The 28000-nt window shown below is 33.0% G+C and overlaps 3 protein-coding genes across 9 annotated transcripts; all 3 read right to left on the bottom strand.

Annotated features, from left to right (window-relative positions):
• Positions 1–5: 5 nt before the first annotated feature.
• On the bottom strand, positions 6–15293 carry LOC18106790 (probable aminotransferase TAT2). 4 transcript variants are annotated; one of them, XM_052448462.1, is made up of 8 exons: positions 14892–15293; positions 14244–14586; positions 13922–14140; positions 13679–13738; positions 13432–13587; positions 13258–13351; positions 12928–13013; positions 6–352 (listed from the first exon to the last, which is right to left on the bottom strand). In XM_052448462.1, the coding sequence occupies exons 1-8, from the start codon at positions 15158–15160 to the stop codon at positions 320–322; spliced, it is 1260 nt and encodes a 419-aa protein (XP_052304422.1). In that variant the 5' UTR covers positions 15161–15293; the 3' UTR covers positions 6–319. The 4 variants fall into 4 exon arrangements, 3 of the variants coding, with proteins under 3 accessions (XP_052304422.1, XP_006372737.3, XP_006372735.1); XR_008057741.1 differs by lacking the exon at positions 6–352 and adding an exon at positions 7826–7913 and having other exon boundaries at positions 12758–13013; XM_006372675.3 differs by lacking the exons at positions 12928–13013; positions 13258–13351; positions 13432–13587; ... (2 more) ...; positions 14244–14586; positions 14892–15293 and adding exons at positions 935–1028; positions 1110–1265; positions 1485–1544; ... (1 more) ...; positions 2299–2638; positions 4851–5207 and having other exon boundaries at positions 6–438.
• Positions 7826–10665, bottom strand: LOC18106789 (nicotianamine aminotransferase 1). The gene is made up of 7 exons (XM_006372674.3): positions 10217–10665; positions 9569–9911; positions 9248–9466; positions 9002–9061; positions 8755–8910; positions 8581–8674; positions 7826–8334 (listed from the first exon to the last, which is right to left on the bottom strand). The coding sequence occupies exons 1-7, from the start codon at positions 10483–10485 to the stop codon at positions 8219–8221; spliced, it is 1257 nt and encodes a 418-aa protein (XP_006372736.1). The 5' UTR covers positions 10486–10665; the 3' UTR covers positions 7826–8218.
• On the bottom strand, positions 7826–22020 carry LOC18106787 (nicotianamine aminotransferase 1). Of its 4 annotated transcripts, none has more exons than XR_008057738.1 (8): positions 21639–22020; positions 20991–21333; positions 20673–20891; positions 20424–20483; positions 20177–20332; positions 20003–20096; positions 19335–19758; positions 7826–7913 (listed from the first exon to the last, which is right to left on the bottom strand). XR_008057738.1 is itself a non-coding variant. In XM_006372672.3 (7 exons), the coding sequence occupies exons 1-7, from the start codon at positions 21905–21907 to the stop codon at positions 19640–19642; spliced, it is 1260 nt and encodes a 419-aa protein (XP_006372734.1). In that variant the 5' UTR covers positions 21908–22020; the 3' UTR covers positions 19125–19639. The 4 variants fall into 4 exon arrangements, 1 of the variants encoding a protein (XP_006372734.1); XR_008057740.1 differs by having other exon boundaries at positions 19503–19758; XR_008057739.1 differs by lacking the exon at positions 7826–7913 and adding an exon at positions 19125–19334 and having other exon boundaries at positions 19503–19758.
• Positions 22021–28000: the final 5980 nt, after the last annotated feature.

Below are 28000 nucleotides of genomic sequence, written 5' to 3'. Positions count from 1 at the left end.
AAGGATTCTTAAACGAGTAGAGATGTACTCTGCAGATCATATATTTCACGGTTTTAAACATAGGAATTAAAGCCCTTTCTAATGTTTGGTAAATTTCACCAACCACAATACCCGATTGAACAACAACTATATTAGGACATTCAGAAACTAGTAACACTTAAGTTACTAGCAGCAAACAAGGATCTCCAGACCCTTCTTGCTTATTGACAGAGGCAGGGCATTTTTATTTCTTGACTGGACGGACCACTAAATCTAAGAATGGAGCTTGAGAATCAACTTGCAACTATTAATTCTCACTGCTCGATGCTTGGATAAAATCTTATTGTATCTTGGCATGCCTTTCATAAAAGGCCTTTAGCCTCTCGAGGCCAACTTCAAGCGCCGAAGGCTCAATGGCAAAAGTTATGCGAAGGAAATTCTTCATTCCCACAGCAGTCCCTGCAAGTAATGTTTGTCAGTACAAGTTTCAATTTTGAATTCAGTAGCTTTTGAACACCAACAATAAACACATTTAGAAATTATGCAGATGTGATCCCACAAATATTTAGTGTAATGCTATACAAACAAACAAGTCATAACAAGTTTTTCTTACAAACAGTTGCATTTTTCACAGGAGAGTCGGACGCCGATCATTTTAACACTTTACTTGACACATCGTTTGTATGAAAAAATGACGATATCAACACTTTACGCCGGTATCAACAACAAATTTTAGTGTGAAAAGTTTGTATATAGATCATTTTCCAATTTAATTAAGCTCATATTCGCCCTACAAGCCTAAGATTGTCGATACCGGCGTTCCTTTTATTCCTTGGTGTTCCCCCTTTCGTTTAGCGTATGAAATGAAAAACTGGTAGCAAGAGAAGTTCTAAGAATGTGATACCACTAATTTAACCCTCCACGATGAGAAACTTTGTGCCATGAAATGCCTTACCTGGGAGTATCATGACTGATTCCTCTTTAGCAAGCTTAAGACAGAAGTCCATATCATCACCAATGTCTTCCAAAGAAGATAGGTTTAGTTTTACCTGTAAGAGTAATTTTAATTTATAATTATCTTCTTCATTTGTAAAGGAAAAAAAAATATCTATAGTATATGATACTCTCACCATTACAAACATAGAACCCTCTGGTTTATGCGGCAAAGTAATGCAAGGGATGTCCTGGATTTTCTCATAGCATATGTCTGCGGCCTCTCTCAGTATGTTATTGATTTTTGTGAAGAAATCCTCTGTCGTGTTGTCAATGATTTGAGGAATTGCACCCTAAGAAATAGCGAAGCTTTGTCATATTTCAAAACAAGCGGTCGAAGGGACATGGGGTGCTAAGCAAGATGAAAGACAACGTCTCTGTTAAAGAATTTATCGAATGAAAATTGAAGGTTTACACTCATTAGTCAGGATGAATATTATTATAGCAGCACCTGAAAGATCAACTCAACACTATGAATATACTGTTTCGGAAAAGCATCATGAATCACAAACCTGAATGAATGTTACAGGATCAGAGGAAATGTTGAGACATCCCTTGATTGATTCAACAACCTATGAAAAGCAAACAAAATTGTTAATGTGGTGGCGAAAAATACAGAATTCATCAGAGGTTCTCTGCCCAAAGAAGAACAAAAGGCTTCGAACCATGGTGGCACAACCAGTCAATTCCCACATAATGGAACAATGCCAATCCATATACTCTGAGAAATGGGAAGAGAGAAAGAGAACCAACCCCAGATTCTTGAAGGATGCCATTAGGATCACTTGTGACAAGCCAACCAATCCGCCAGCCAGGAACAATCCATCTCTTTGAGATGGACCCTAGTGTAAGGACAGGCACAATTGGTCCAAAGACTCCCATTGGCACAAATGGAGCATTCCCAAATGTCAGATGGCCATAAACTTCATCAGCAATCACCATAATTCCAAGCTTTCTTGCTGTCTCTGCGATCTAGTAATGAACATTAAACAATAACTACTAGAACTAAAAATGATAAAAATGACACAATTACAACTTCATTTTGTAGCCGAAAAGAAAATATTATTAGTGTAATTAACAAAATAACACAAAATGTGGCTAATGTGAGCACATGCTCCAATTTATGCAACCCCACTTTTCATGTAACCGTGCAATATCATGCAAAGACATGAAGAGACTAAAATGCAGAAACCAGCATCATAGCTTGCGAACCGATAAGGTTTCTCAATGATTACATAGAAAAAACAGGATTGGATCATATCCTTGCTTCAGTTCAAATGGGAGAAATATAAAGCAAAAGAAAAACAGAAAAGTAGTTTTACCCACCTTCTGTAAATGTTGATAGCTGTAGACACTTCCACAAGGATTGCCAGGGTTTATGACAACCATGGCAACTGTATTCTCATCTGCCAGAGCTTCAACAGCATCAAGATCAACCTCCCAGCCCTTTTCTGGGATAAGATCAAAATGGCGAGCTTCGAGATGACTATGTGCAGCCCGAGCTTCATAGTATGGAAATCCAGGTCTTGGAAGCAAAATGTTGGCACCAGGTCGAGCAAGTACAGTTATTGTGATTTCAATTGCTTGTGTGCAACCAAGTGTAAGAAAAACATCATCTGGTGATAACTTGTACGGGAGATCACGATTAAGGAAATCTGCAACACTCCTGTGAGAGAGTACAAAATTACATTCAATCAGGCAATTACGAAATGCCCTTCAAGGAGTCTTGTTTCATAGGATTTCAGTAACTGTTTGCTTTTACAACCACTTGATTAAACGAAGGCCACTATTATAATTCAATGAATAGCATCATTTCTAACCTCTTCAGTAAATTCGGAAACTCCAAGGAGAATATAATAAAAAACATGGTATCAACTTGTTTACAGCGCTCACGAAAAAGACCAAACATAATATTTTAGACTTATAAACAATTTTCGGGTAATGATCAACATATGCTTCACATTCACAAAAGCCTTTGACAGAATCAGATGCAAAATTGCAAATTGTTTAAAAAGAGGAAGTTAAAATTTGATAGTGTATTACCAAAGAAACACATTTATCAAAACAATACAGATAGCATTACGATGTTGTTGTTAGAATTTAAGCTTGTAATACAACTGAGTCTTGGAACAAAAACTTGCGGTTGTTTACTTGGATAATGTTTGGTTATTGTCTAGGATTAAAAGAGATGGAGAGAGTTGGAACAGAGTGGACATGTCTCTCTGCCTTTCCTGTTATGAAAAAACATAAATTCATTCTAAAATTATTTCAAAAACAGATTTATTTTTATGTTTCTGTCTCTTCCCACCAACAAAAAACGTTTCCATCTTGTGTGATTGATGTTACATATCGGAGTAGTTACATATCTAAAAGAAAACAAAGATCTCTGAAAAATAGAGCTACGCATAGAAAATGTAAAAACACTCAGAAATACAAATCAGAAAAACCATCAAAGCTCCACATTGGACACTTCAATTCCATTGAAGTTTGATAAAATTTGTTCATCAATTTTCTTGAAGCAATTAAATTATTGAAGGAACATGAAGACAAAAGGAAAATGGCAGGTTTTACTTGTTGACCATAAAAATGTCAGGCTACGTAGGATGAGCAGAATGCAAGTCCTAATGGCCTAATATTCTATCCTCCTGCTAGTCAGCTCACCTATTAACTATAAGTGGCCGGGATAGTGCACCTGATTTTATCATAGTTTTAGAAGACGACACCCTGACAAAGACTTCAAGATCCTCCTTCTAGCAAGCATGCACATCAACAATGGTCTTAAGCATTTCTAACCTGGTTGGTGGGCCCCCACAAACTGGTGGGTCCCAGATGTGGTAGGCAAAGCATTCATGTCAAATAGTAGAGGTTGCCTGCTCTGTACTAAAGCTTTTGCAGATGTCTAAAGAGACGATCTAGTTGCATGGAGCAACCTTTTTATTTTTATTTTTATTTTTATTTTTATGTTTTAAAAGTATTTTTAAAAAATTTAAATTTTTTTAATTTTAAATTAATATTTTTTTATATTTTTAAATTATTTTAGAATTTAAAACTTTCATATAAAAACGAAAAAATGTTAGGTAGGCTAGCAATAGAAAAATAATTAAAGAAAGATTCTCCTTGCTTTTCCTTTTTTGTTAGCCAAAACCCCGTGAAGCACCTTCTTACCTTCATGTCTCGATCTGCTACAAAATCAATGCATAAAAACAAAGAAAAGACTGAAGTACAACAATGAACAAGCACTCAAAGCCTAGAAGCAAGCACCACCGCAATAAAATAATAACGTGCAGATATTTTTGACATAAATAATAAGCAGCTCGATTTCAATGAGAATCCTCCATTGTCCTTTTCAAAAACATTGGATACAAAAGATGTATTGATTCAATAAAAGCAGACCCCACATAATTTTTAACAAAACGATATCATTATTTATAAAAAATGACTAAATAAACATTGAAATAATGTCGTTTTGGCTTTCAAAAAATCAAGTTTAACATGATACCTAGACCATCTCGGGTCAGCGGGTCATAAATCCTGAATAGCCTGAATGGTTTTATAACCATGAGCAAAAGCAAGATGATGAGTAGCACAAGAGAAACACTAAGATTCATACCACCACAGAATCTAGCAAAAGGCAAATGAAGCTTGTAGCACAAAGATGTTCAACAATCCATGCCGGGAAAAGGAAATGCAGCAAAAACAGAACCTTGTAATATACCAATATTAATTATATTTCCCATGTCATAGCAATGAAAAATTAAAAATGATGAAAATTCATTGATCCTTTGGACCGCATAAAAATACCCTCAAAGATCCCCCACAAAATAAAACGAAAGAAAAGAAACTGAATCCACAAGAATCTGTCAAAGTGGTTGGGTTACCTCCTAGCAGGAAGAAGACCAACAGTTGGGGCATAATGGTTGTACTTGGCAGATCTCACAGCGTCAACAACAGCCTCGTCGGCCACAGTTGTTGTACGAAAACAAGGAAAAGCAGAAGGGTCGCCATGGGCTAATGGCATGACCTGTCTTGTATCTTCTTTGTTGAGATTGTCCTGTAAGACATTAAGAACTCCACGGACTGTGACTGCTGATGATGTGCTGAGGCTCTTGTTTGCTTGAAAACCCCATTTCTTTGATCCGTTTTCCATCTCTTAATTACAACTATGTTGTTGTGGCCCGTGGGGTTTCTTGAGGTTGTCTTTGAAGCCGGCAAGGGGGTGGCCGATGCTGCTGTTGTTGCATGTATTAATATATAGCCTACACGCAAGTGGATGGTTAGATTCATTGGATTCTCTGAGTGGAGCCCACCCATTTATTTTCTTTTTCATATCGTAAAATCTTGTTAGATTGGATCGTGTAAAATCTAGTATGATAAAATATATATAAAATTGTAAGTTAATCTAGTGGCTGAGAAATTTTATAATATTTTTAGAATAATAATAAATATCATCCTATTAATTATCTTTCCGAGCTTATTTTGAAAAAAATACATATAAATAAAGTGACATGTTTGTGTATCTGGTATTGCAGTAGCTGTTGTGGTTGTGGTTTGAAAAAAAATTATTTTATAAAAATTACTTTTAGTTGAGGTTGGGTTGAAAAAATATATATTTGGTTAAAACTGTAGTTAAAATTGAGGTTGAACAAAAGGTAGTTTAAGGTATTTGGTTAAGAATGCTTTTGAAATTAGGGTTATAAAATAATTTTAAAAAATATATATTAATATTTATGGTTTTTAATTTAAATATTGTAATTTTAACTATTGTCATTACATCATGAAATAAATTATACTTTATATATAAAAAAATTTTATTGTTCCATTAAACTATCTACAATTCCATTACGTATAAAATTTATCCGACAAGAACTATAGTTTTCATGATTTTTTGAGCATGCAATGAAATTAGATAAAATATTATCAGGAATAAAATTGAGATTACAGTACAAGTAAATTTAATTTACTTTAAATTAATTTTTTAAAAAAATAAAAAAAATTATTATTCATGTTCATATGAACAATACAAATAAAATCAATTAATTACATTAGTATTTAAAAAAAAATCTTCATATAAACAGTACAGCAGTGGAGCCATGCTCCATTGTTCATTATAAATCCCCTCCAAAACCTGTGGCGCGCCTGCAAAGTTAGTGGGTCCTATAATTATAAATCATTTTTTTTTAATCAAACGATAATATATATTAATTGTTGAAGATGAATTTCACCCACAGCTACGTTATTAAATAGCCTCTTTTAATTTGGTCAAACTTCACGTTCAATTAACACGTAGTGGATGGTTGTATTTGTTCATGGTATCTCATGTTTTGATGCCCACAGAGCAACCTATAAATTATGAAAGAATCTAATTGATGATTAATCATTAACACATTATGGATTAATTTAAATGAAAAATAAATCATAAATCTAATCAAGACTATACCTGCAAGCAATGTTCTAAAATCCTGCTTAACATTTTAATTATTTAACTCGTGACTCAAGCTCTGACTACATCAGTAGAAGAATTTAAAAAAAAAATCACTAAACTAATGTTGTTCAAGATTTTTAAAAAAAATAAAAATAAAAAATTGCATTTATCTAGATAAATGAATCAACAATCCGGGTTGGATCCATCTCAGATAAAAAAAAGCGTTTGGAAATACAAGTTAACCCGCGTTTCCAAAAAAATTTAAAATTATTTTTTTTGTTAAAAATTATTTTTTTTATTTTTTAGATTGTTTTGATGCGCTGAACTTAAAAATAATTTTAAAAAAATAAAAATATATATATATATATATTATTTTGACATATTACAAAATAAAAAATATTTTAAAAAGCAACCGAAATCAAACTTCGAAACGAAGCTGAATTTCATAACTATTATCACAAGTAAATCACTTCTTTTAAGGTTTCCCAAAAAGAAAAGGAAAAGGTAATTACATGCAAAGATGTTGATACCTTAGACTAAAGACATTCTCCATTAATTATTTAATGCGTATAAACCTTGATGCGTTCAAAACCAACAGGCAAGGAGATAGTTAAATATTTGTTCTTGACAAGATTTTTGCAGTAACGTAACGTGATCGAAGATTTCTCACGAAATCGCCGAATTGTTTGTTTGTTCTTGGTACGTAGGCTTTGTAGCAAAAATAAATACAAATTCATAGAAATGTTATTTTATGGTGAAAAGGGTAAATAAATACCATTGAAAAGTATCCAAGTTTAATTCGAAGACTTTCTAAAGCATAAGAGTTTACATCAATCTTCCCTAACCAAAATTATTTTCCTGCCCTATGAAGTAAACGGACAACAACTCTCTTTTTTTATATAATTTAAATATATTCTTCTTGTTGAGATCAATATTATATTTGCTTTTAGCTTATTTGAAAAATGTTAAAGAATATTTCTATAATAATCAGTTTTTACTTCTTCTTTTTTTAATATATATAGCTGGTTTATTTTTTTGTAAAATTAAGTTCTTCATCAAACACCTTGATTTTTAAAAATAGAAAGAATATATATACATATATTGAAAAAAATATAGAGTTCGGAGTGTGTTTGAGATTGAGATTGAGTTTGTTTTTAGATATTTTTTAAAAGTATTTTTTAAAAAATAAAAGTATCAAATTGATTTTTTTTTATGTTTTACAATGATTTTTATATGTTGAAATTAAAAATAAAAAAATTATTTTAATTTATTTTCAAATAAAAAAATTTGTAAAAAGCATTACGCAGCTCAGTATTATACACACAAACACTAACACTGCCCCTTTAGAAGTGTACTTGTTGGGAGGGCTTTCACCTCCACGCTCTCGGCTCGAAATGGGATTAGTCTCGGGCCGAATAGACAGGCTACATGTAAAAGCAATGTCAAAAGGTTTTTTGAGGCAAGAAAATCACTTCACAGTAGAGTTTAAGAGAGATAATTTTCTGACAGGCAATTACACCTTGGAGATCCAACGAGAAGTTGTACATCTCCACAGCCTGTTCTTGTTGACAGAATGGCTAGTAAATCCAACATTGGAGCATGCGAATCAACGAGCAACTATTGATTCTCTTCACTGCTTGATACGTAGAGTTTGCGAGAAAAGTTTTTTGATGATAAGCAATTGCACCTTGGAGATCCAACGAGAAGTTGTACATCTCCACAACCTCTTATTGTTGACAGAATGGCTAGTAAATCTAACATTGGAGCATGAGAATCAACGAGCAACTATTGATTCTCTTCGCTGCTTGATACTTTGATGAAATCTTACTGCTTGGCATGCCTTTGGCAGAAGACTTTTAGCCTCTCAAAGCCAACTTCAAGTGCTGAAGGCTCAATGGCGAAGGTTATGCGAAGCCAATTCTTCATTCCTACAGCAATTCCTGCAAGATGTAATACAATGTTGTCAGGATGAGTGTCGACGATTGAATTGATCAATCATCAGTGCACTGTGATACTCAAATTAAAGCTTAAATTGTTAGGTAAGATGACGTGAATTCTACAAGGACACCAAGAATGAACACATTTAGAGTTCACATTTTAAGCTTGTAAAGTCTATAAAGCTCACATTTGTCATCAATATATAGCCCACCCCACATCAGAAACTTTGTGCCATTGGCATTGATTACCTGGGAGTACCATGACTGATTCCTCTTTAGCCAGCTTAAGACAGAAGTCCACATCATCATCTATGCCTTCCAACAGAGTCAAATTCAATTTTACCTGAAAAGAGGTTTTTGTTTTTAATTATTAAAGCACCATCTTCTTCATCATATAAAGGAAAAGAAATGTGATGCGCTCACCATTACAAACATAGAACCTTCTGGTTTATGAGGGCAAATGATGCAAGGTATGTCCTGTATTTTTCCATAGCATGTGTCTGCAGCCTCTCCCAGTATGTTATTAATTTTCGAAAAGAAACCATCCTTTGTATTTTCAATGATTTGAGGAACTGCAGCCTAATACATGTCAAGGATTCATTATATCAGTGAGATTCTAAGCGGGAAACCAACAATATGCTCTTCAGGAAAAGTCTCGTGAATTACAAACCTGAATGAAAGTCGGAGGATCCGAAGATATATTGAGGTAGTCCTTGATTGACGCAACAATCTAGGAAGAACAAATAGATATGTTAAGAAGCCAAGATTACAAGTCCATATTAACGCAGACATAGATGTTATCATTAAAAAGAACAGAAGGCTTTGAACCATGATGGGATAACGAGTCAGTTCCCACAGAATTAAAAAAAAAAACAACGTCCATGCATCTACTTCGAGGGAGAGACAGGGAGCCAACCCCAGAATCTTGAAGGATGCCATTGGGATCATTTGTGACAAGCCAGCCCATTCGCCAGCCGGGAACAATCCATCTCTTCGATATAGATCCAAGTGTAAGGACAGGCACAGTTGACGCAAAGACTCCCATCGGCACAAATGGAGCACTCCCAAATGTCAAGTGGCCATATACTTCATCAGAAATCACCATAATCCCAAGCTTTCTTGCTGTCTCGGCAACCTGATATTGATCAAAAAACATTACTCCAAGGGAGCTGCATTACCACGCGCTCCAGCTAATGCAGATTAAAAGATAGGAAGGAAGAGATATAGTTTATGACACCTTTTCCAAGTGTTGATAGCTGTAGACACTTCCACAAGGATTGCCAGGGTTTATAATAACCATTGCAACCGTGTTCTCATCTGCCAGAGCTTCAACAGCTTCAAGATCAACCTCCCATCCTTTTTCTGGGAGAAGATCAAAATGCCGGACATCAAGGCAACTATGTGCAGCACGAGCTTCATAGCATGGGAAACCTGGTCTTGGAAGCAAAACATTGGCACCAGGTATAGCAGCCAAGACTGTTACTGCAATTTCAATTGCTTGTTTGCAACCAAGTGTGAGAAAAACATCATCTGGTGATAACTTGTATGGGAGGTCACGGTTAAGGTAATCTGCAGCAGCTCTATGATAAAGAATTCAAAATCACTTTCAATTCAGAGTATATTTGAATATTGCAGCCTACAATTAAGGAGAGTATATTGATTGATTGAAGACACAGTGTCTGAGGTTCCTACGGGATGTATGCCAAGCTTTATCGCTTCATGTTAGAGCTTGTTAAGCTCAATAAAACTTCATCGCCAAAAAATTGATGCAAATTTAACATAAACCACAAATCAAAACTGCTTCATTGGAAATTATCAACACGGAGAAATTTTAAAGACAGGGAGCATAAAAATCTACACACACAAAATCATTCAAAGTAGATACCTCCTAGCAGGAAGGAGGCCCACAGTTGGAGCATAATGATTGTTCTTAGCAGATCGTACAGCATCAAAAATAGCCTCATCAGCCACAGGTGTAGTCCTGAAGCAAGGGAAGGCAGAAGGGTCACCATGAGCTAGTGGTATAACTTCTCTTTTGTCTTCTTTGTTCAGATTTTCAGCTAAGCGGTTAATAACTCCACGAACTGAGATTGATGCTGTTGAGTTCATGCCTTTCTTTGCCTGAAAACCCCATTTCTTTGTTCCGTTCTCCATGTCTCACGATGGTATCTGCGTTTGCAGTGGAGAAGCTGTGGCTGGTTCTTCTTGTCGCTGCTCCTGTTTGATGCATAGCCAGCACAAGCTTCATTATAAAAGAGAGTTTTGTCACGTTTGTAATTTTTTGTCAAAAAAAAATCGAGTAATCCTTGCGGAACAAAACATTATTACATAACCCTTTGACTAGCCTTGATCAGTCACCAGTCTCATCCTCAAATCTAGTGCTCCTTTTTTTCCATTTTCTTCTAAAACAAATTATGCTACGATTGCAATGCTAACAGACACCATCTACTCTTCACTCTGGTTATTTCGACGCCAGATTTTGATTACGACTGAGGTGGGTTAATTTAGATTAATATATTCTTTTAAAAAAATATCAAAACAATAATATTATGAAAAAAAATTAAAACAGGCTTGCTCTAAATCACGAGTCATTTGAATTTTTAATTAAATCATACCATATCATGTAATTTCATGCAATTAGCTACCGCGATAACATGATGATAATTATTTTTAAAAGTATTTTTTATTTTTAAAAAGATTATTTGTAATATTAATACATCAAAACGATTTAAAAAAATATAAAATTTAATTTTAAAAAAATCATTTTTTTTTCAAAAGGTGTTTAAAAGGCAATGCCAAACATGTTCTTAGTGTCAACTTAGTCCCTGTAATTTGTTAAAACTCATTGAGTAATCCTTATGGGATCAAAAATCACTACATAACCCTCTGACTAGCCTTGATCGTGATCAGTTCCATCCTCAAATTTAGTGCTCCCTTTTTTCCATTTTCTTTCTATTTCATAAAAAATAAAAAGAAGTTGAAAAAACAAAAACGTGAAATTGAACAGAAGTCTAAGGTAAATCTTAAAAACTATAGGGACTAAGTTACAACTAAAAACAATTAAGAAAACTGTACTTACTTTAGGCTCCTATTGGCGGATCTATCAATGTTGTTTAAAATCCCACCAAAGCCCAGGTTTGAAAACGAGGTTACACCTGCTACGCCACTAGTGTTTTCTAGTATAAAGCATCATTTATATATATATATATATATATATATATATATATATAAAGATTCAAATTAGCCTATGAAGTAAACTTATTAAACACGTCTTAACCGGTGACACGATTCAAGCTTGTAGTTGCAAATTGAATGAATCAAAGAGTGCCAGGAGTGAGTAACGGATTTTTTTTAAATATTTTTTATTTTAAAATATATTAAAAAGATATTTATTTTTTAAAAAAATTATTTTTGATATCAGCATATCAAAATATAAAAAATATATTAATTTAAAACAAAATAAAAATAAAAAATTTTCAAAAACATTTTACAACCGCAATATCAAACATTATCTTAATCCCGATCAAGTAAAATGGTGCCGTTTCAAGATAAGAAAAAAGTTATATCAATGTTACTATGAAAAAAATAGTCCGATCAAGTTTTATTTAAGCCAATTTTTGTTTAATTTTTTAAAACATTATATAAAAATCAAGTTTTGAATCAACCTGGTTTTTTTTTCTTTGTTTTTACTTAAATATCATTATATCTTTTTTAAAAGGTAAGACTAGTCAGGTTTGAGATTCATAGCTGTTCTTTTTAATAAGTCAAACTTGTATTTTTATCCTTGTAAAAATATAACAAAAAGAATCCATGAAGAGAGAAGAAATTCATTAGATATCATTTTTTAGAAAGGATTTTCCAAGGTTCCAGTAGTCTCAAAATAGGGCTTGGTTTTGTGGAGTTCCTGTGCGTGTGACCAAATCGAACGAAGCACAAAAATAGAGAGAAAGTTCATCGCAGTCAAATTAATGATACTATTAAAAAAAAAGTAGTCTTTCATTATCTTGACTGCTATGAATCTTCCTTTGGATTACCTTAAAATATCTCTTTTGATGAGTAGCTTACAAATATATCAAAGCGTTTGTACTTTTTATTACAATTTTCTAGCAAATTTATTTTTAAGTTTATGAATTTGTTGTATAGTAAATGATAATTCAATGAATAAAAAAACATTTATTTAGTATATTTTATTTATTAAAAAAATAATTCAATCCGAACGGTATCTACTATTATATTTTTAATGTGTTGTAATGCGAAGTGATGTTTTATATTTTAATAATAAAAACAAGTAGATATTAAAAGTTAAAATAAATTATATTTTATTTGTGATTGTTATTAAATCTGATTTGACTTGATTTAATTCAATGACTTACTAATCTAAGTTATAATTTAGATCGAGAGATAATTTTCTGACAGGCAATTACACCTTGGAGATCCGACGAGAAGTTGTACATCTCCACAGCCTGTTCTTGTTGACAGAATGGCTAGTAAATCTAACATTGGAGCATGAGAATCAACGAGCAACTATTGATTCTCTTCGCTGCTTGATACTTTGATGAAATCTTACTGCTTCTTGGCATGCCTTTGGCAGAAGACTTTTAGCCTCTCAAGGCCAACTTCAAGTGCTGAAGGCTCAATGGCGAAGGTTATGCGAAGCCAATTCTTCATTCCTACAGCAATTCCTGCAAGATGTAATACAATGTTGTCAGGATGAGTGTCGATGATTGAATTGATCAATCATCAGTGCACAGTGATGCTCAAATTAAAGCTTCAATTGTCAGATAAGATCACGTGAATTCGACAAGGACACCAAGAATGAACACATTTAGAGTTCACATTTTAAGCTTGTAAAGTCTATAAAGCTCACATTTGTCACCAATATAGCCCACCCCACATCAGAAACTTTGTGCCATCGGCATTGATTACCTGGGAGTACCATGACTGATTCCTCTTTAGCCAGCTTAAGACAGAAGTCCACATCATCATCGATGCCTTCCAGCAGAGTCAAATTCAATTTTACCTGAAAAAGGGTTAATGTTTTTAATTATTAAAGCACCATCTTCTTCATCATATAAAGGAAAAGAAATGTGATGCGCTCACCATTACAAACATAGAACCTTCTGGTTTATGAGGGCAAATGATGCAAGGTATGTCCTGTATTTTTCCATAGCATGTGTCTGCAGCCTCTCCCAGTATGTTATTAATTTTCGAAAAGAAACCATCCTTTGTATTTTCAATGATTTGAGGAACTGCAGCCTAATACATGTCAAGGATTCATTATATCAGTGAGATTCTAAGCGGGAAACCAACAATATGCTCTTCAGGAAAAGTATCGTGAATTACAAACCTGAATGAAAGTCGGAGGATCCGAAGAGATATTGAGGTAGTCCTTGATTGACGCAACAATCTAGGAAGAACAAATAGATATGTTAAGAAGCCAAGATTACGAGTCCATGTTAATGCAGACATAGATGTTATCATTAAAAAGAACAGAAGGCTTTGAACCATGATGGGAAAACGAGTCAGTTCCCACAGAATTAAAAAAAACAACGTCAATGCATCTACTTCGAGACAGAGACAGGGAGCCAACCCCAGAATCTTGAAGGATGCCATTGGGATCATTTGTGACAAGCCAACCCATTCGCCAGCCGGGAACAATCCATCTCTTCGATATAGATCCAAGTGTAAGGACAGGCACAGTTGACGCAAAGACTCCCATCGGCACAAATGGAGCACTCCCAAATGTCAAGTGGCCATATACTTCATCAGAAATCACCATAATCCCAAGCATTCTTGCTGTCTCGGCAACCTGACATTGAACAAAAAACATTACTCCAAGGGGGCTAGCATAACCACGCGCTCCAGCTAATGCAGATTAAAAGATAGGAAGGAAGAGATATAGTTTATGACACCTTTTCCAAGTGTTGATAGCTGTAGACACTTCCACAAGGATTGCCAGGGTTTATAATAACCATTGCAACCGTGTTCTCATCTGCCAGAGCTTCAACAGCTTCAAGATCAACCTCCCATCCTTTTTCTGGGAGAAGATCAAAATGCCGGACATCAAGACAACTACGTGCAGCACGAGCTTCATAGTATGGGAAACCTGGTCTTGGAAGCAAAACATTGGCACCAGGTATAGCAGCCAAGACTGTTACTGCAATTTCAATTGCTTGTGTGCAACCAAGTGTGAGAAAAACATCATCTGGTGATAACTTGTATGGGAGGTCACGGTTAAGGTAATCTGCAGCAGCTCTATGATAAAGAATTCAAAATCACTTTCAATTCAGAGTATATTTGAATATTGCAGCCTACAATTAAGGAGAGTATATTGATTGATTGAAGACACAGTGTCTGAGGTTCCTACGGGATGTATGCCAAGCTTAATCGCTTCGTGTTAGAGCTTGTTAAGCTCAATAAAACTTCATCCCCACAATATGGATGCAAATTTAACATAAACCACAAATCAAAACTGCTTCAGTGGAAATTATCAAAGCCGAGAAATTTTCAAGATAGAGAGCATAAAAATCTACACACACAAAATCATTCAAAGTAGATACCTCCTAGCAGGAAGGAGACCCACAGTTGGAGCATAATGATTGTTCTTAGCAGATCGTACAGCATCAAAAATAGCCTCATCAGCCACAGGTGTAGTCCTGAAGCAAGGGAAGGCAGAAGGGTCACCATGAGCTAGTGGTATAACTTCTCTTTTGTCTTCTTTGTTCAGAGTTTCAGCTAAGCGGTTAAGAACTCCACGAACTGTGATTGATGCTGTTGAGTTCTTGCCTTTACTTGCCTGAAAACTCCATTTCTCTGTTCCATTCTCCATTTCTTACGATGGTATCTGTGTTTGCAGTGGAGATGAAGAGGTTGTGGCTGGTTCTTCTTGTCGTTGCTCCTGTTTGATGCATAGTCAGGACAAGGTTCATGATAAAAGAGAGTTTTGTCGCGTTTGTTATTTTTTGTCAAAAAAAAAATAACGAGTAATCCTTATGGTATAAAACATTTATTATTATTATTTTTTAACTGCAGGAATCTGGATATAGTCGCTCTAAAGTTTGTAATATTTAAATTGATAATATCTGAAAATTATATTTAAGGTATAACCAATTAAGTTATACTTTAATAAAAAATATTATTACATAACCATTTTACTATCGATGACCAGTCTCATCCTCTAATCTAGTTCTCCTTTTTTTCCATTTTCTTCAAAAACAAAGATGGAAAAAACATGAAATTGAAGAAAAAACTAAGTTAAATCTTAAAAAACTTAGGGAAGTTAAATCTTAAAAACTATAGGGACCAAATTAAACCTTCCTCCTCTGATACATGATCTAGTTTAAAGTTCTGATCAAATCTAACGCAATCTACAATTGTATTTTTAATGTGTTGGAGTACGAAGAAATCTTATGTTACTCAATGCTCTCTAGATATTTTATATTTTAGTAATAAAAATAATTAGATACTAAAAACTTGAAATAAATTATATTTTATTTGAAAGTATTATTAAACCTGACATGCCTTGTTAATTTAATTAAGACCTTGCTAATTCGAGATCTAGTTTATATCGAGTTTTATATTGGATTGAGTGGGAGTTGATAAATTAAATCTAACAAGTTAACTTGATTAAAACCATGATAAAACCCTGCTTGATTTTTTAAAAAAAATCTAAAATAATATTATTTCAACCTTTAACAAAAAAAACATTTAAAAAAAGTGTTTTAGATCAATATAAGTTGATCCGTACAAACTATACCGTAATTATTGATTAAGGATGTGTTTAGAAACGCGGTGCAAATAACATTCCCAAACATTTTGAATTTTTTTTACTTTGCTTAAAATGAATATATATATATATATATATATATATATATATATATATATGTTGGTGTTAAATTTTAAAAAATAAAATTTATAAATAAAAAAATATTTTAAACTGTTAACGTTGTCATAACCTAATTTTTGACCCTTTTATTTTAATTATTATTATTATTTTATTTACTGAAAAGAATAAAAAAATGATGATGAAAAACAAGTAAAATGAAATAAATGAAAAATGAATTAAAATTTGGGTTAAAGGCAACATGATTGGAAGTTTTGGGGTTTAATTAAACTTTGGAATTAATCTAATTAATCCAATCAGGGGTTTAAATGGAGAATTGATAAGTTTTGAGATTTAATTGGACTTGGATTTAATTAAATTAATGAAATCAAGGACTTAATTGAACAATTATCAAAGTATAGGGCTGATTCTTGTCACATTTGAAAGAAATTAAAACCCAAGGACCAATGTGTAAATGGCGCTGAGATGCAGGGGTTCAATTACAATTTATCCAAGGACTGGACTGAAAACATTCAAAATGTGAAGGATCAAAACACAAAAAAAGGGTGCCGTTTCTCAACACTGTTCATCTTCTTCGGCGCCTCAGCTGCCCACCGCCACCATTACTCCTGCAATAACAGTCGATTTATTACCTGGTAACGGTGGAATTCTGTGGCTATAAAGCCAGAGAAAACAAAGAACGCAAAAAAAAAAAGGAAGAAAAACTGGGGACTGAAAGGGGGGGAAACAGTGGGATTTCGGACGAGAAACCGAGGAAAAGCTTCAGCTAAACCCAGACAAAAAACCAGAGAAGAAAATCAGAGCAAAGAAGAGAGAAAAAGCAGAGCACAAATCCAAAGCAATAATACACCGAGAACAGGAGGAACTGGAGCAAAACACCAGAGGAAAAAAAAAAGAAAAAAAGAAAAAGGAGTGGACGTGTGGAGCCTCTAGTTTCTTCAAAAGGAAACAGAGGAGACGAACGAACGGGGGGGAGAAAAAGGGACTGAAAAGGGGAGAGCGCACTGGGCAGAGAGAGACGGAGAGAAAAACAGAACCGAGAGACTGAAAAAACACGAAAGAAGAAAACAAAGGAGAGACGGGGACCGAGAACAAGAGGACAACGCAGGAGCATACAAGGCAACCGAAGCAGAGCTTTGGCCGGTCATCCATCACGCCTCCGTCTCCCGAATCAGAGAGCAAGCCAGGCGAACAAAAAACGAAGAAGAGCCAGAGAACAAGAAAGCTTCGCCTCCAGCAGACCAGGTAAGTTCTTCCTCTTCCCCGCTTTTCATTTTAATTCACCGGCTACTGTTTACTTTGAATTTTAATTCACACATTCTAACTCATTTCCTCTATTCTGCTCATGCACGCGTGAAATCACTTCACGCGTGCTTTCTTTGATTTTTGCCCAGCCGGGTCACTGGCTTGAGCCAGTGACTGGGCTGGGCTGGCTGGGTCTAGCCCAGCCCATGTGGGCTGAGTTGGGCCCAGCCCAAAAAAATAAAAAAAAATAAAAAAAACAGAAAAGTAAAAAAGTAGAAAAAATAAAAAAAATGTGTATGAATGAATAAAAATAATATAAATTTATTGGTTTATTCACTGACGCCAGAGTCAGGAATAAAAATACCGGTTTAAATTTATATTATTTTTATTCGGTGTATTTTATTTTATTTAGCTAGAAAAATAAAAAAATATGTGCATGCATAAAAATCAATTTATTTTTATTTATTTATTCACTAGCACTAGAGTAGGGAATAAAAAAATATTGATCTAATTTTTCGTAGCTACGAATTTTTACCAACGCCAGAGTTGGAATTATTCGAGCTCGAATATTCACTGGCGCCAGAGTCAGGAATATTATAAACAGATCATCATAGCATAAGCGAATAAATGTTTAGCAATTTAAGACAAAACCAGCAATGCAGTCTGCCTCAGGCAGAACGTTTAAGGGGTGATAATATCTTCTTTTTTACGTAACCAATCCCGGGCCATAGAATCTCTGTTGACCAGTTAGGGTTCCTAGTGACCATAATACTAGGTGGCGACTCCTCAAACAAGACATTTTTTCTTAAAAGAACCAGATGCCAGATATCTGTTCTTTTTCCATAATCAAGAGATTATTTTTTAGGACCGCCGCGATGTCGGGTACGACAAACGTTACTAGAATCTCAAACCTACAGTAAACCGGTAACTACGTTATTATGGGCTATTGCAAGGTATAATGAATTAGCATAAACTTGTTGATTTTTAAGAATGGCCCAAACTGATCGACAGGACATGACCAAGCATTATTTTCTAATATATAATCTCAATTTTGCATGTATGGGCCATTCTTATTAGAATCCTCTAGATTCAATTATTGTTCATGCATTATATTATATTATATTATAGGCCAGCCTTTCTAAGACCTTCAAATAAAGAGCAATTCTTTTTCCTTAGTCAAATTATGCTACGATTGCACTGCTACACAGACACCATCTACTCTTCCACAGTTCTCTCTCGCTCTGGAGTCGTAAGTTATATAACATGGTTATTAAATTTTACTCGGGTTATTTAGATACAAGGTTTCATTATGAATTTAGAAAGATTAATATATTTTAAAAGAAAAAATTAATGAGTTTTAACTAAATCATAAATCATTTGAATTTCTAATTAAATCATATCGGGTCAAAAAAATTATTTTTAAGTAAAATCTGGCTCGGGATAGGTCTCTAGCGGACCATGCCAGGGTAATTTTAACAACAGTGATTTGGTGTGTATTTAGTCTTACCGTACTCAGTTTTATCTTATTATTTTCTCCCTCCTTGATAGAGCACCCTTTGCCTCTTCCAGAGACATTGTAGATCCTGCCATCAAGGGTGGATGGTGTTAATTTTTAAGGGATATGTAGCAATTAAAAGTTAAATTGATCGCAGTGTTACAAATAGGATTAAACAATTACAAATTAAATAATAAAAGGACTAAGGGGTAAAGGACCAAATCAAGACAAAACTAGGAATAAGGGGGCAAATGCACCAACAAACCACATATTACACAGAAGAGACTGGAAAGTTTCTCATCTTTCATAAAAAAAAACAAATATACTGCAGGTAAAAGCAATGTCAAAAGGTTTTTTGAGGCAAGAAAATCACTTCACAGTAGAGTTTAAGAGAGATAATTTTCTGACAGGCAATTACACCTTGGAGATCCGACGAGAAGTTGTACATCTCCACAGCCTGTTCTTGTTGACAGAATGGCTAGTAAATCTAACATTGGAGCATGCGAATCAACGAGCAACTATTGATTCTCTTCACTGCTTGATACGTAGAGTTTGCGAGAAAAGGTTTTTGATGATAAGCAATTGCACCTTGGAGATCCAACGAGAAGTTGTACATCTCCACAGCCTGTTCTTGTTGACAGAATGGCTAGTAAATCTAACATTGGAGCATGAGAATCAACGAGCAACTATTGATTCTCTTCGCTGCTTGATACTTCGATGAAATCTTACTGCTTCTTGGCATGCCTTTGGCAGAAGACTTTTAGCCTCTCAAGGCCAACTTCAAGTGCTGAAGGCTCAATGGCGAAGGTTATGCGAAGCCAATTCTTCATTCCTACAGCAATTCCTGCAAGATGTAATACAATGTTGTCAGGATGAGTGTCGATGATTGAATTGATCAATCATCAGTGCACAGTGATGCTCAAATTAAAGCTTAAATTGTCAGATAAGATCACGTGAATTCGACAAGGACACCAAGAATGAACACATTTAGAGTTCACATTTTAAGCTTGTAAAGTCTATAAAGCTCACATTTGTCACCAATATAGCCCACCCCACATCAGAAACTTTGTGCCATCGGCATTGATTACCTGGGAGTACCATGACTGATTCCTCTTTAGCCAGCTTAAGACAGAAGTCCACATCATCATCGATGCCTTCCAGCAGAGTCAAATTCAATTTTACCTGAAAAAGGGTTAATGTTTTTAATTATTAAAGCACCATCTTCTTCATCATATAAAGGAAAAGAAATGTGATGCGCTCACCATTACAAACATAGAACCTTCTGGTTTATGAGGGCAAATGATGCAAGGTATGTCCTGTATTTTTCCATAGCATATGTCTGCAGCCTCTCCCAGTATATTATTAATTTTCGAAAAGAAACCATCCTTTGTATTTTCAATGATTTGAGGAACTGCAGCCTAATACATGTCAAGGATTCATTATATCAGTGAGATTCTAAGCGGGAAACCAACAATATGCTCTTCAGGAAAAGTCTCGTGAATTACAAACCTGAATGAAAGTCGGAGGATCCGAAGATATATTGAGGTAGTCCTTGATTGACGCAACAATCTAGGAAGAACAAATAGATATGTTAAGAAGCCAAGATTACAAGTCCATATTAACGCAGACATAGATGTTATCATTAAAAAGAACAGAAGGCTTTGAACCATGATGGGATAACAAGTCAGTTCCCACAGAATTAAAAAAAAAAAAAACAACGTCCATGCATCTACTTCGAGGGAGAGACAGGGAGCCAACCCCAGAATCTTGAAGGATGCCATTGGGATCATTTGTGACAAGCCAACCCATTCGCCAGCCGGGAACAATCCATCTCTTCGATATAGATCCAAGTGTAAGGACAGGCACAGTTGACGCAAAGACTCCCATCGGCACAAATGGAGCACTCCCAAATGTCAAGTGGCCATATACTTCATCAGAAATCACCATAATCCCAAGCATTCTTGCTGTCTCGGCAACCTGATATTGATCAAAAAACATTACTCCAAGGGAGCTGCATAACCACGCGCTCCAGCTAATGCAGATTAAAAGATAGGAAAGAGATATAGTTTATGACACCTTTTCCAAGTGTTGATAGCTGTAGACACTTCCACAAGGATTGCCAGGGTTTATAATAACCATTGCAACCGTGTTCTCATCTGCCAGAGCTTCAACAGCTTCAAGATCAACCTCCCATCCTTTTTCTGGGAGAAGATCAAAATGCCGGACATCAAGACAACAATGTGCAGCACGAGCTTCATAGTATGGGAAACCTGGTCTTGGAAGCAAAACATTGGCACCAGGTATAGCAGCCAAGACTGTTACTGCAATTTCAATTGCTTGTATGCAACCAAGTGTGAGAAAAACATCATCTGGTGATAACTTGTATGGGAGGTCACGGTTAAGGTAATCTGCAGCAGCTCTATAATAAAGAATTCAAAATCACTTTCAATTCAGAGTATATTTGAATATTCTAGCCTACAATTAAGGAGAGTATATTGATTGATTGAAAACACAGTGTCTGAGGTTCCTACGGGATGTATGCCAAGCTTAATCGCTTCATGTTAGAGCTTGTTAAGCTCAATAAAACTTCATCCCCACAATATGGATGCAAATTTAACATAAACCACAAATCAAAACTGCTTCAGTGGAAATTATCAACACGGAGAAATGTTAAAGACAGAGAGCATAAAAATCTACACACACAAAATCATTCAAAGTAGATACCTCCTAGCAGGAAGGAGACCCACAGTTGGAGCATAATGATTGTTCTTAGCAGATCGTACAGCATCAAAAATAGCCTCATCAGCCACAGGTGTAGTCCTGAAGCAAGGGAAGGCAGAAGGGTCACCATGAGCTAGTGGTATAACTTCTCTTTTGTCTTCTTTGTTCAGATTTTCAGCTAAGCGGTTAAGAACTCCACGAACTGAGATTGATGCTGTTGAGTTCATGCCTTTCTTTGCCTTAAAACCCCATTTCTTTGTTCCATTATCCATGTCTCACGATGGTATCTGTGGTTGCAGTGGAGATGCAGAAGTTGTGGCTAGTTCTTCTTGTCGTTGCTCCTGTTTGATGCAAGCTTCTTGATAAATAGAGAGTTTTGTCACGTTTGAAATGTTTTTGTCGTGGAGCTCTCTGTGCTTTGCTTAAGAATAATTAGTTAGTTTCAACTTAGTCCCTGTAATTTGTCAAACATCATTGAGTAATCCTTGCGGGATAAAACATTATTACATAACCCTTTGACTAGCCTTGATCAGTGACCAGTCTCGTCCTCAAATCTAGCGCTCCTTTTTTTCCATTTTCTTCTAAAACAAATATGGAAAAAACATGAAATTGAAGAAAAGACTAAGTTAAATCTTAAAAAAGTTAGGGAAGTTAAATCTTAAAAACTATAGGGACCAAATTAAACCTTCCTCTGACACATGATGTAGTTTAAAGTTCTAATCAATCTAACACAATCTACAATTATATTTTTAATGTGAGAATTAACCCAATTAAATCTAATTAAATTGCTTAGACCAAATTAAAACTATGGGTCGTTCTTATTAGAATCTTCTAGATTCAATTATTGTTCATGCATTATATTACAGGCCAGCCTTTCTAACCTTAAAATAAAGAGCAATTCTTTTTTCCTAATGAAACAATTTATAATCTTTCCTTAGTCAATTTATAACAATGTTATGGTGGAAAAAATAATCAAATCAAATTTTATTTAAATCAATTTTTATTTAATTTTTAAAAAAATTATATATAAATCAGGTTTTGAATCAACCAGATTTTAGATCTACCCACAAAAATAGACATGGTTTAACAAAGGAGAATCCATGATGAGAGAAGAAATTCATTAGATATCATTTCTTAGAAAGGATTTTCCAAGGTCACAGCCCAGTAGTCTCAAAATAGGGCTTGGTTTTGTGGAGTTCCTGTGCGTGTGACCAAATCGAGCGAAGCCCAAAAATAGAGAGAAAGTTCATCGCAGTCAAATTAATGATGCTATTAAAAAAAAAAAAAGTTAGTCTTTCATTATCTTGACTGCTATGAATCTTCCTTTGGATTACCTTAAAATATCTCTTTTGATGAGTAGCTTACAAATATATCAAAGCGTTTGTACTTTTTATTACAATTTTCTAGCAAATTTATTTTTAAATTTATGAATTTGTTGTATAGTAAATGATAATTCAATGAATAAAAAAACATTTATTTAGTATATTTTATTTATTAAAAAAATAATTCAATCCGAACGGTATCTACTATTATATTTTTAATGTGTTGCAATGCAAATAAATAGTGATATTTTATGTTTTAATAATAAAAACAAGTAGATATTGAAAGTTAAAATAAATTATATTTTATTTGTGATTGTTATTAAATCTGATGTGATTTAATTTAATTTAATGACCTACTAATTCAAGTTCTAATTTAAATAAAGTTTTATATTATACCGAGTGGGAGTTGATATAATTAAAACTAGTTAGTTGATCTGATTGATTAAAATTATGGTAAGATCTATTTTGACTTTTTTAAAAAAAATTCTTAAATAATAGTATTTCAATTTTTAAATTAACTTAAATTAATTCAATGAATAAAAAAACATTTATTTAGTATATTTTATTTATTAAAAAAATAATTCAATCCGAAAAAAATATACTAAAAGAGTCTGGAAAGTTTTTCTCATTTCATAAAATAATAAATATACTAAAAGAGATGGTGGTGTTTTTTTGTAGTTATAAATCCTGTTTATTATTTATTACAATAATAAATCTTGAAAAAAAAAATATTTTTCAGCCAGAAGAATTTTAGTATTTATGACATATTGCATGAAGTTTACGAACTTCATGATAGAAGAGAGTTTTGTCACTTTTGTGTGGTGTTTTTTTTTTAGTGAATCTAGTTACAATGTGTTTGATTTTGTAATAATAATTATTTTTAAAAATATTTTTTATTTAAAAATTATAATTTTTAAACAGATGATTTGTAATATCAAAACATCAAAGCAATTTAAAAGTATAAAAAAATTAATTTAAAAAATTCAATTTTTTTTCAAAAACAATGCTAAATATGTTTTTAGTTTCAACCCGGGCCTTGTAATTTGTCAAAATTCATTGAGTAATCCTTATGGGATCAAAAATCACTACATAACACTTTGACCAGCCTTGATCGGTGATCAGTTTCATCCTCAAATTTAGTGCTCCCTTTTTCCATTCTCTTTCTATTTCATAAAAAAGAAAAGGAAGTTGAAAAAACAAAAACGTGAAATTGAACAGAAGTCTAAGGTAAATCTTAAAAACTATAGGGACTAAGCTACAACTAAAAACAATTAAGAAAACTGTACTTACTTTAGGCTCCTATTGGCGGATCTATCAATGTTGTTTAAAATCCCACCAAAGCCCAGGTTTGAAAACGAGGTTACACCTGCTACGCCACTAGTGTTTTCTAGTATAAAGCATCCTTTATATATATATATATATATATATATATAAAGATTCAAATTAGCCTATGAAGTAAACTTATTAAACACGTCTTAACCTGTGACACGATTCAAGGTTCTAGTTGCAAATTGACCGAATTAATCCCGATCAAGTAAAATGGTGCCGTTTCAAGATAAGAAAAAGTTATATCAATGTTACTGTGAAAAAAAATAGTCCAATCAAGTTTTATTTAAGTCAATTTTTGTTTAATTGTTTAAAAAATTATATGAATATCAAGTTTTGAATCAACCATTTTAAATCCACCCACAAAAATAGACATGGGTTTTTTTTAGTCTTTACCCAGTATCTTCACACCTTTTTTAAATGGTAAGATTAATTCCGTTCGGGGTTTATAACTATCTTTTTAATAAATATATTTTCTAAAAATTAAACTTATATTTTATCTTTATAGAAATATAACACTAACTTAACCAAAGAGAATCGAGAAGAAATTCATTAGAGAACATTTCTTAGAAAGGATTTTCCAAGGTTACAGCCCAGTAGTCTCAAAATAGGGCTTGGTTTTGTGGAGTTCCTGTGCCTGTGACCAAATTGAGCGAAGCCCAAAAATAGAGAGAAAGTTCATCGCAGTCAAATTAATGATACTATTAAAAAAAAAGTAGTCTTTCATTATCTTGACTGCTATGAATCTTCCTTTGGATTACCTTAAAATATCTCTTTTGATGAGTAGCTTACAAATATATCAAAGCGTTTGTACTTTTTATTACAATTTTCTAGCAAATTTATTTTTAAGTTTATGAATTTGTTGTATAGTAAATGATAATTCAATGAATAAAAAAACATTTATTTAGTATATTTTATTTATTAAAAAAATAATTCAATCCGAACGGTATCTACTATTATATTTTTAATGTGTTGTAATGCGAAGTGATGTTTTATATTTTAATAATAAAAACAAGTAGATATTAAAAGTTAAAATAAATTATATTTTATTTGTGATTGTTATTAAATGACTCGATTTAATTTAATTTAATGACCTGCTAATTCAAGTTCTAATTTAAATAAAATTTCATATTACACTAAGTAGGAGTTGACATAATTAAAACTAGCTGGTCGACCTGATTGATTAAAATTATGATAAGATCTATTTTGACTTTATTTTAAAACAATTCTTAAATAATAGTATTTCAATTTTTAAATTAACTTAAATTAATTTATCTAATTTATAATTTAAATTTTGAGCTGGATATTAGTCAAGCCGGATTTAGAACTATATTACCTTTTGTTGTGTTGAGGTATAATGAATTAGCATGAAATTGTTGTTTTTTAAGAATGGCCCAAACTGACCCACAGGACACGACCAATCATAATTTTCTAATTTATATAATATAATTTTTGGATGAACGGGGCGTTTTTACTAGAATCTTCTAGATTCGATTCTTGTTCAGCCATTATAGGCCAGCCTTTCTAAGACCTTAAAAGAAAGAGCATAAAACATCCCTTTTGCAATTTGTATTCTTTCCCCTAATGACACAATTTATACTCTTTCCTTAGCCATTTAAAAAAAATATCACAATTGAAGTTTGATTTAGTGGGTATTTAGCTTAGTTTTTTCGGTTTAATTTGATTTGATTGGATTTGGTTTTTATTCAATAAGTTAGTTTGATTAATTCAAGTTTGTTTTTATAAATATTTTGGATAATTTAATTAATTAATTTAGTTAGTTATTAATGCCAAATTCAATAAGAGTTTAGTATAATGCGTGTTTAGTATTGCAGTATAATGTGTTTTTTTTTAATATTTTTTATTTGAAAATATATTTAAAAATTTTTTTATATCATTACATAAAAAAATTGAAATACTAAAACAAATATTAATTTATTTTTAATATATATATATATAAACACGCAAATATAGCGAAGTCATATCCTCATGTGGCAGTGATTTAATCCGATAACGTCAGTAAAGATAAGATATTTTTCGTTGCCAACTCTTGCATGGCACGTAAACTAAGTATTTGTTAAGAATTGAACTCTTCACCACTACCAGTGAGGTAGCAACACGTGGGTCATGTTTGAAAGGGACAAACACGCGCTTGTAAAGGAATATATGGAAGCATCGCAGCCGGACAAAACAGTCACGTAAAAACAAGATTATTTGTTATTTTTAGAGTATTTTTTTAAATTATAAAATTAATGAGAAAACACACACAAAAAAAAAAATTATATATATATATATATATATATATATATATATATTGCAGTTAAAAAATACAATTTTTATAGCTTGTTGCTGTTAAAAATAGTGATATTCTTGAAAAAAAAAAGCAAGCATGAGAGATGAGAGATAAAAACAAATTCTTGAAAACACTTTGAAACTCTAATTATTACATCACCGATTATATCAAAAAACAATTAACGAGATTAATATAATAACTTCAAAAAAAATCACAAACAACGATCCTAGTGGGTCATGATAGCCGTCTAAAGATAAAGGGTGACTTATTTGTTTTTTTAGTCAAGTGTGACCTATTCAAATCACTGTTTAATGACATTTATTTGTGTTATTGGGTTTGTCTCGTTAAGATTTTTGTGAAAGTATTTATGGTATTATAATCGGAACCTTGATATATCTTCAAGTTTTTTTTTTTCTTCCCCTCTCCTATCTCTTTAATATTTTTTTAAAATATAGTTATTATGAATAAGTATAAGCTATAAAAATTATATTTTAATTATAATATATATAAATTGTGTTATTTTACTCTTTTTTTTAATCTAAATTATCTATATTTTTAATTAAGTATGATAATTGTTTTATAAAAAAATCCGTAAACAAGTGACTTGCACCCTGAACAAATGATGACAACGCGGCCTACTTTCTTGATGGGTCATTCGAGAGACGCGTCAAGCTTTAGAGAAGGACGCGTGTCGACGTATAAATGGTTGGTGTTTACTCTCACTTAACTGTCGGTCAAAAGAGCGATTCAAAAGGCTGTTACTATGCGAAACGGCGATGCGGTGGATGGTAGTGTCTCGGACTTGGTCATTATCTAATCCACTTCCAATCCTTTTGATGTAGCTCAATCCTGTAAGGAGACAGTGTGGTGCACGCGCGATTTATTATTTGTTCTCTCTTTTATAATCCTTTAATTAATCAACAAACTATTTTATAATATTCTTTCCATTATTAACATTTACCAAACCTATTTTAATTGCGTTTAAAAACTCCAATTAATACGTGTTTCTAAAAAAATTAATTTTTTTTGTTAAAAATTAATATATTTTTTTTTATGTTTTCATGCACTGATCTCAAAAATAATTTTTTAAAAATAAAAAAACATTATTTTAATGCATTTCGGTATGAAAAACACTTTGAAAAGCAACCACAACTACACTACCAAACATACATTTTGAGTAATAAAAAAACCCGACTATTTACATCGTTATTTTTTTAATCGGATACTATTAATTAATGTTTATTTAGCTAATATATCTTGCATACTTATTTTATAAAATAATATGCAATCCAGATTTTCTCTTGATTACAGAAAGTGAAGGATCACTAACTTTTGAACTTCATTAACTTAATTAATTATTACCCATTTATCTAAAATAAAGCGTGCATTTATTTATTTACAAAGATAATAATTATTTGTAAACC

The sequence above is a fragment of the Populus trichocarpa genome, chromosome 17 (assembly GCF_000002775.5).
Source record: "Populus trichocarpa isolate Nisqually-1 chromosome 17, P.trichocarpa_v4.1, whole genome shotgun sequence".
NCBI classification, from domain to species: Eukaryota; Viridiplantae; Streptophyta; class Magnoliopsida; order Malpighiales; family Salicaceae; genus Populus; species Populus trichocarpa.
Note: the sequence above shows the minus strand (reverse complement) of the source record. Positions and strands in the feature narration are given on the sequence as shown.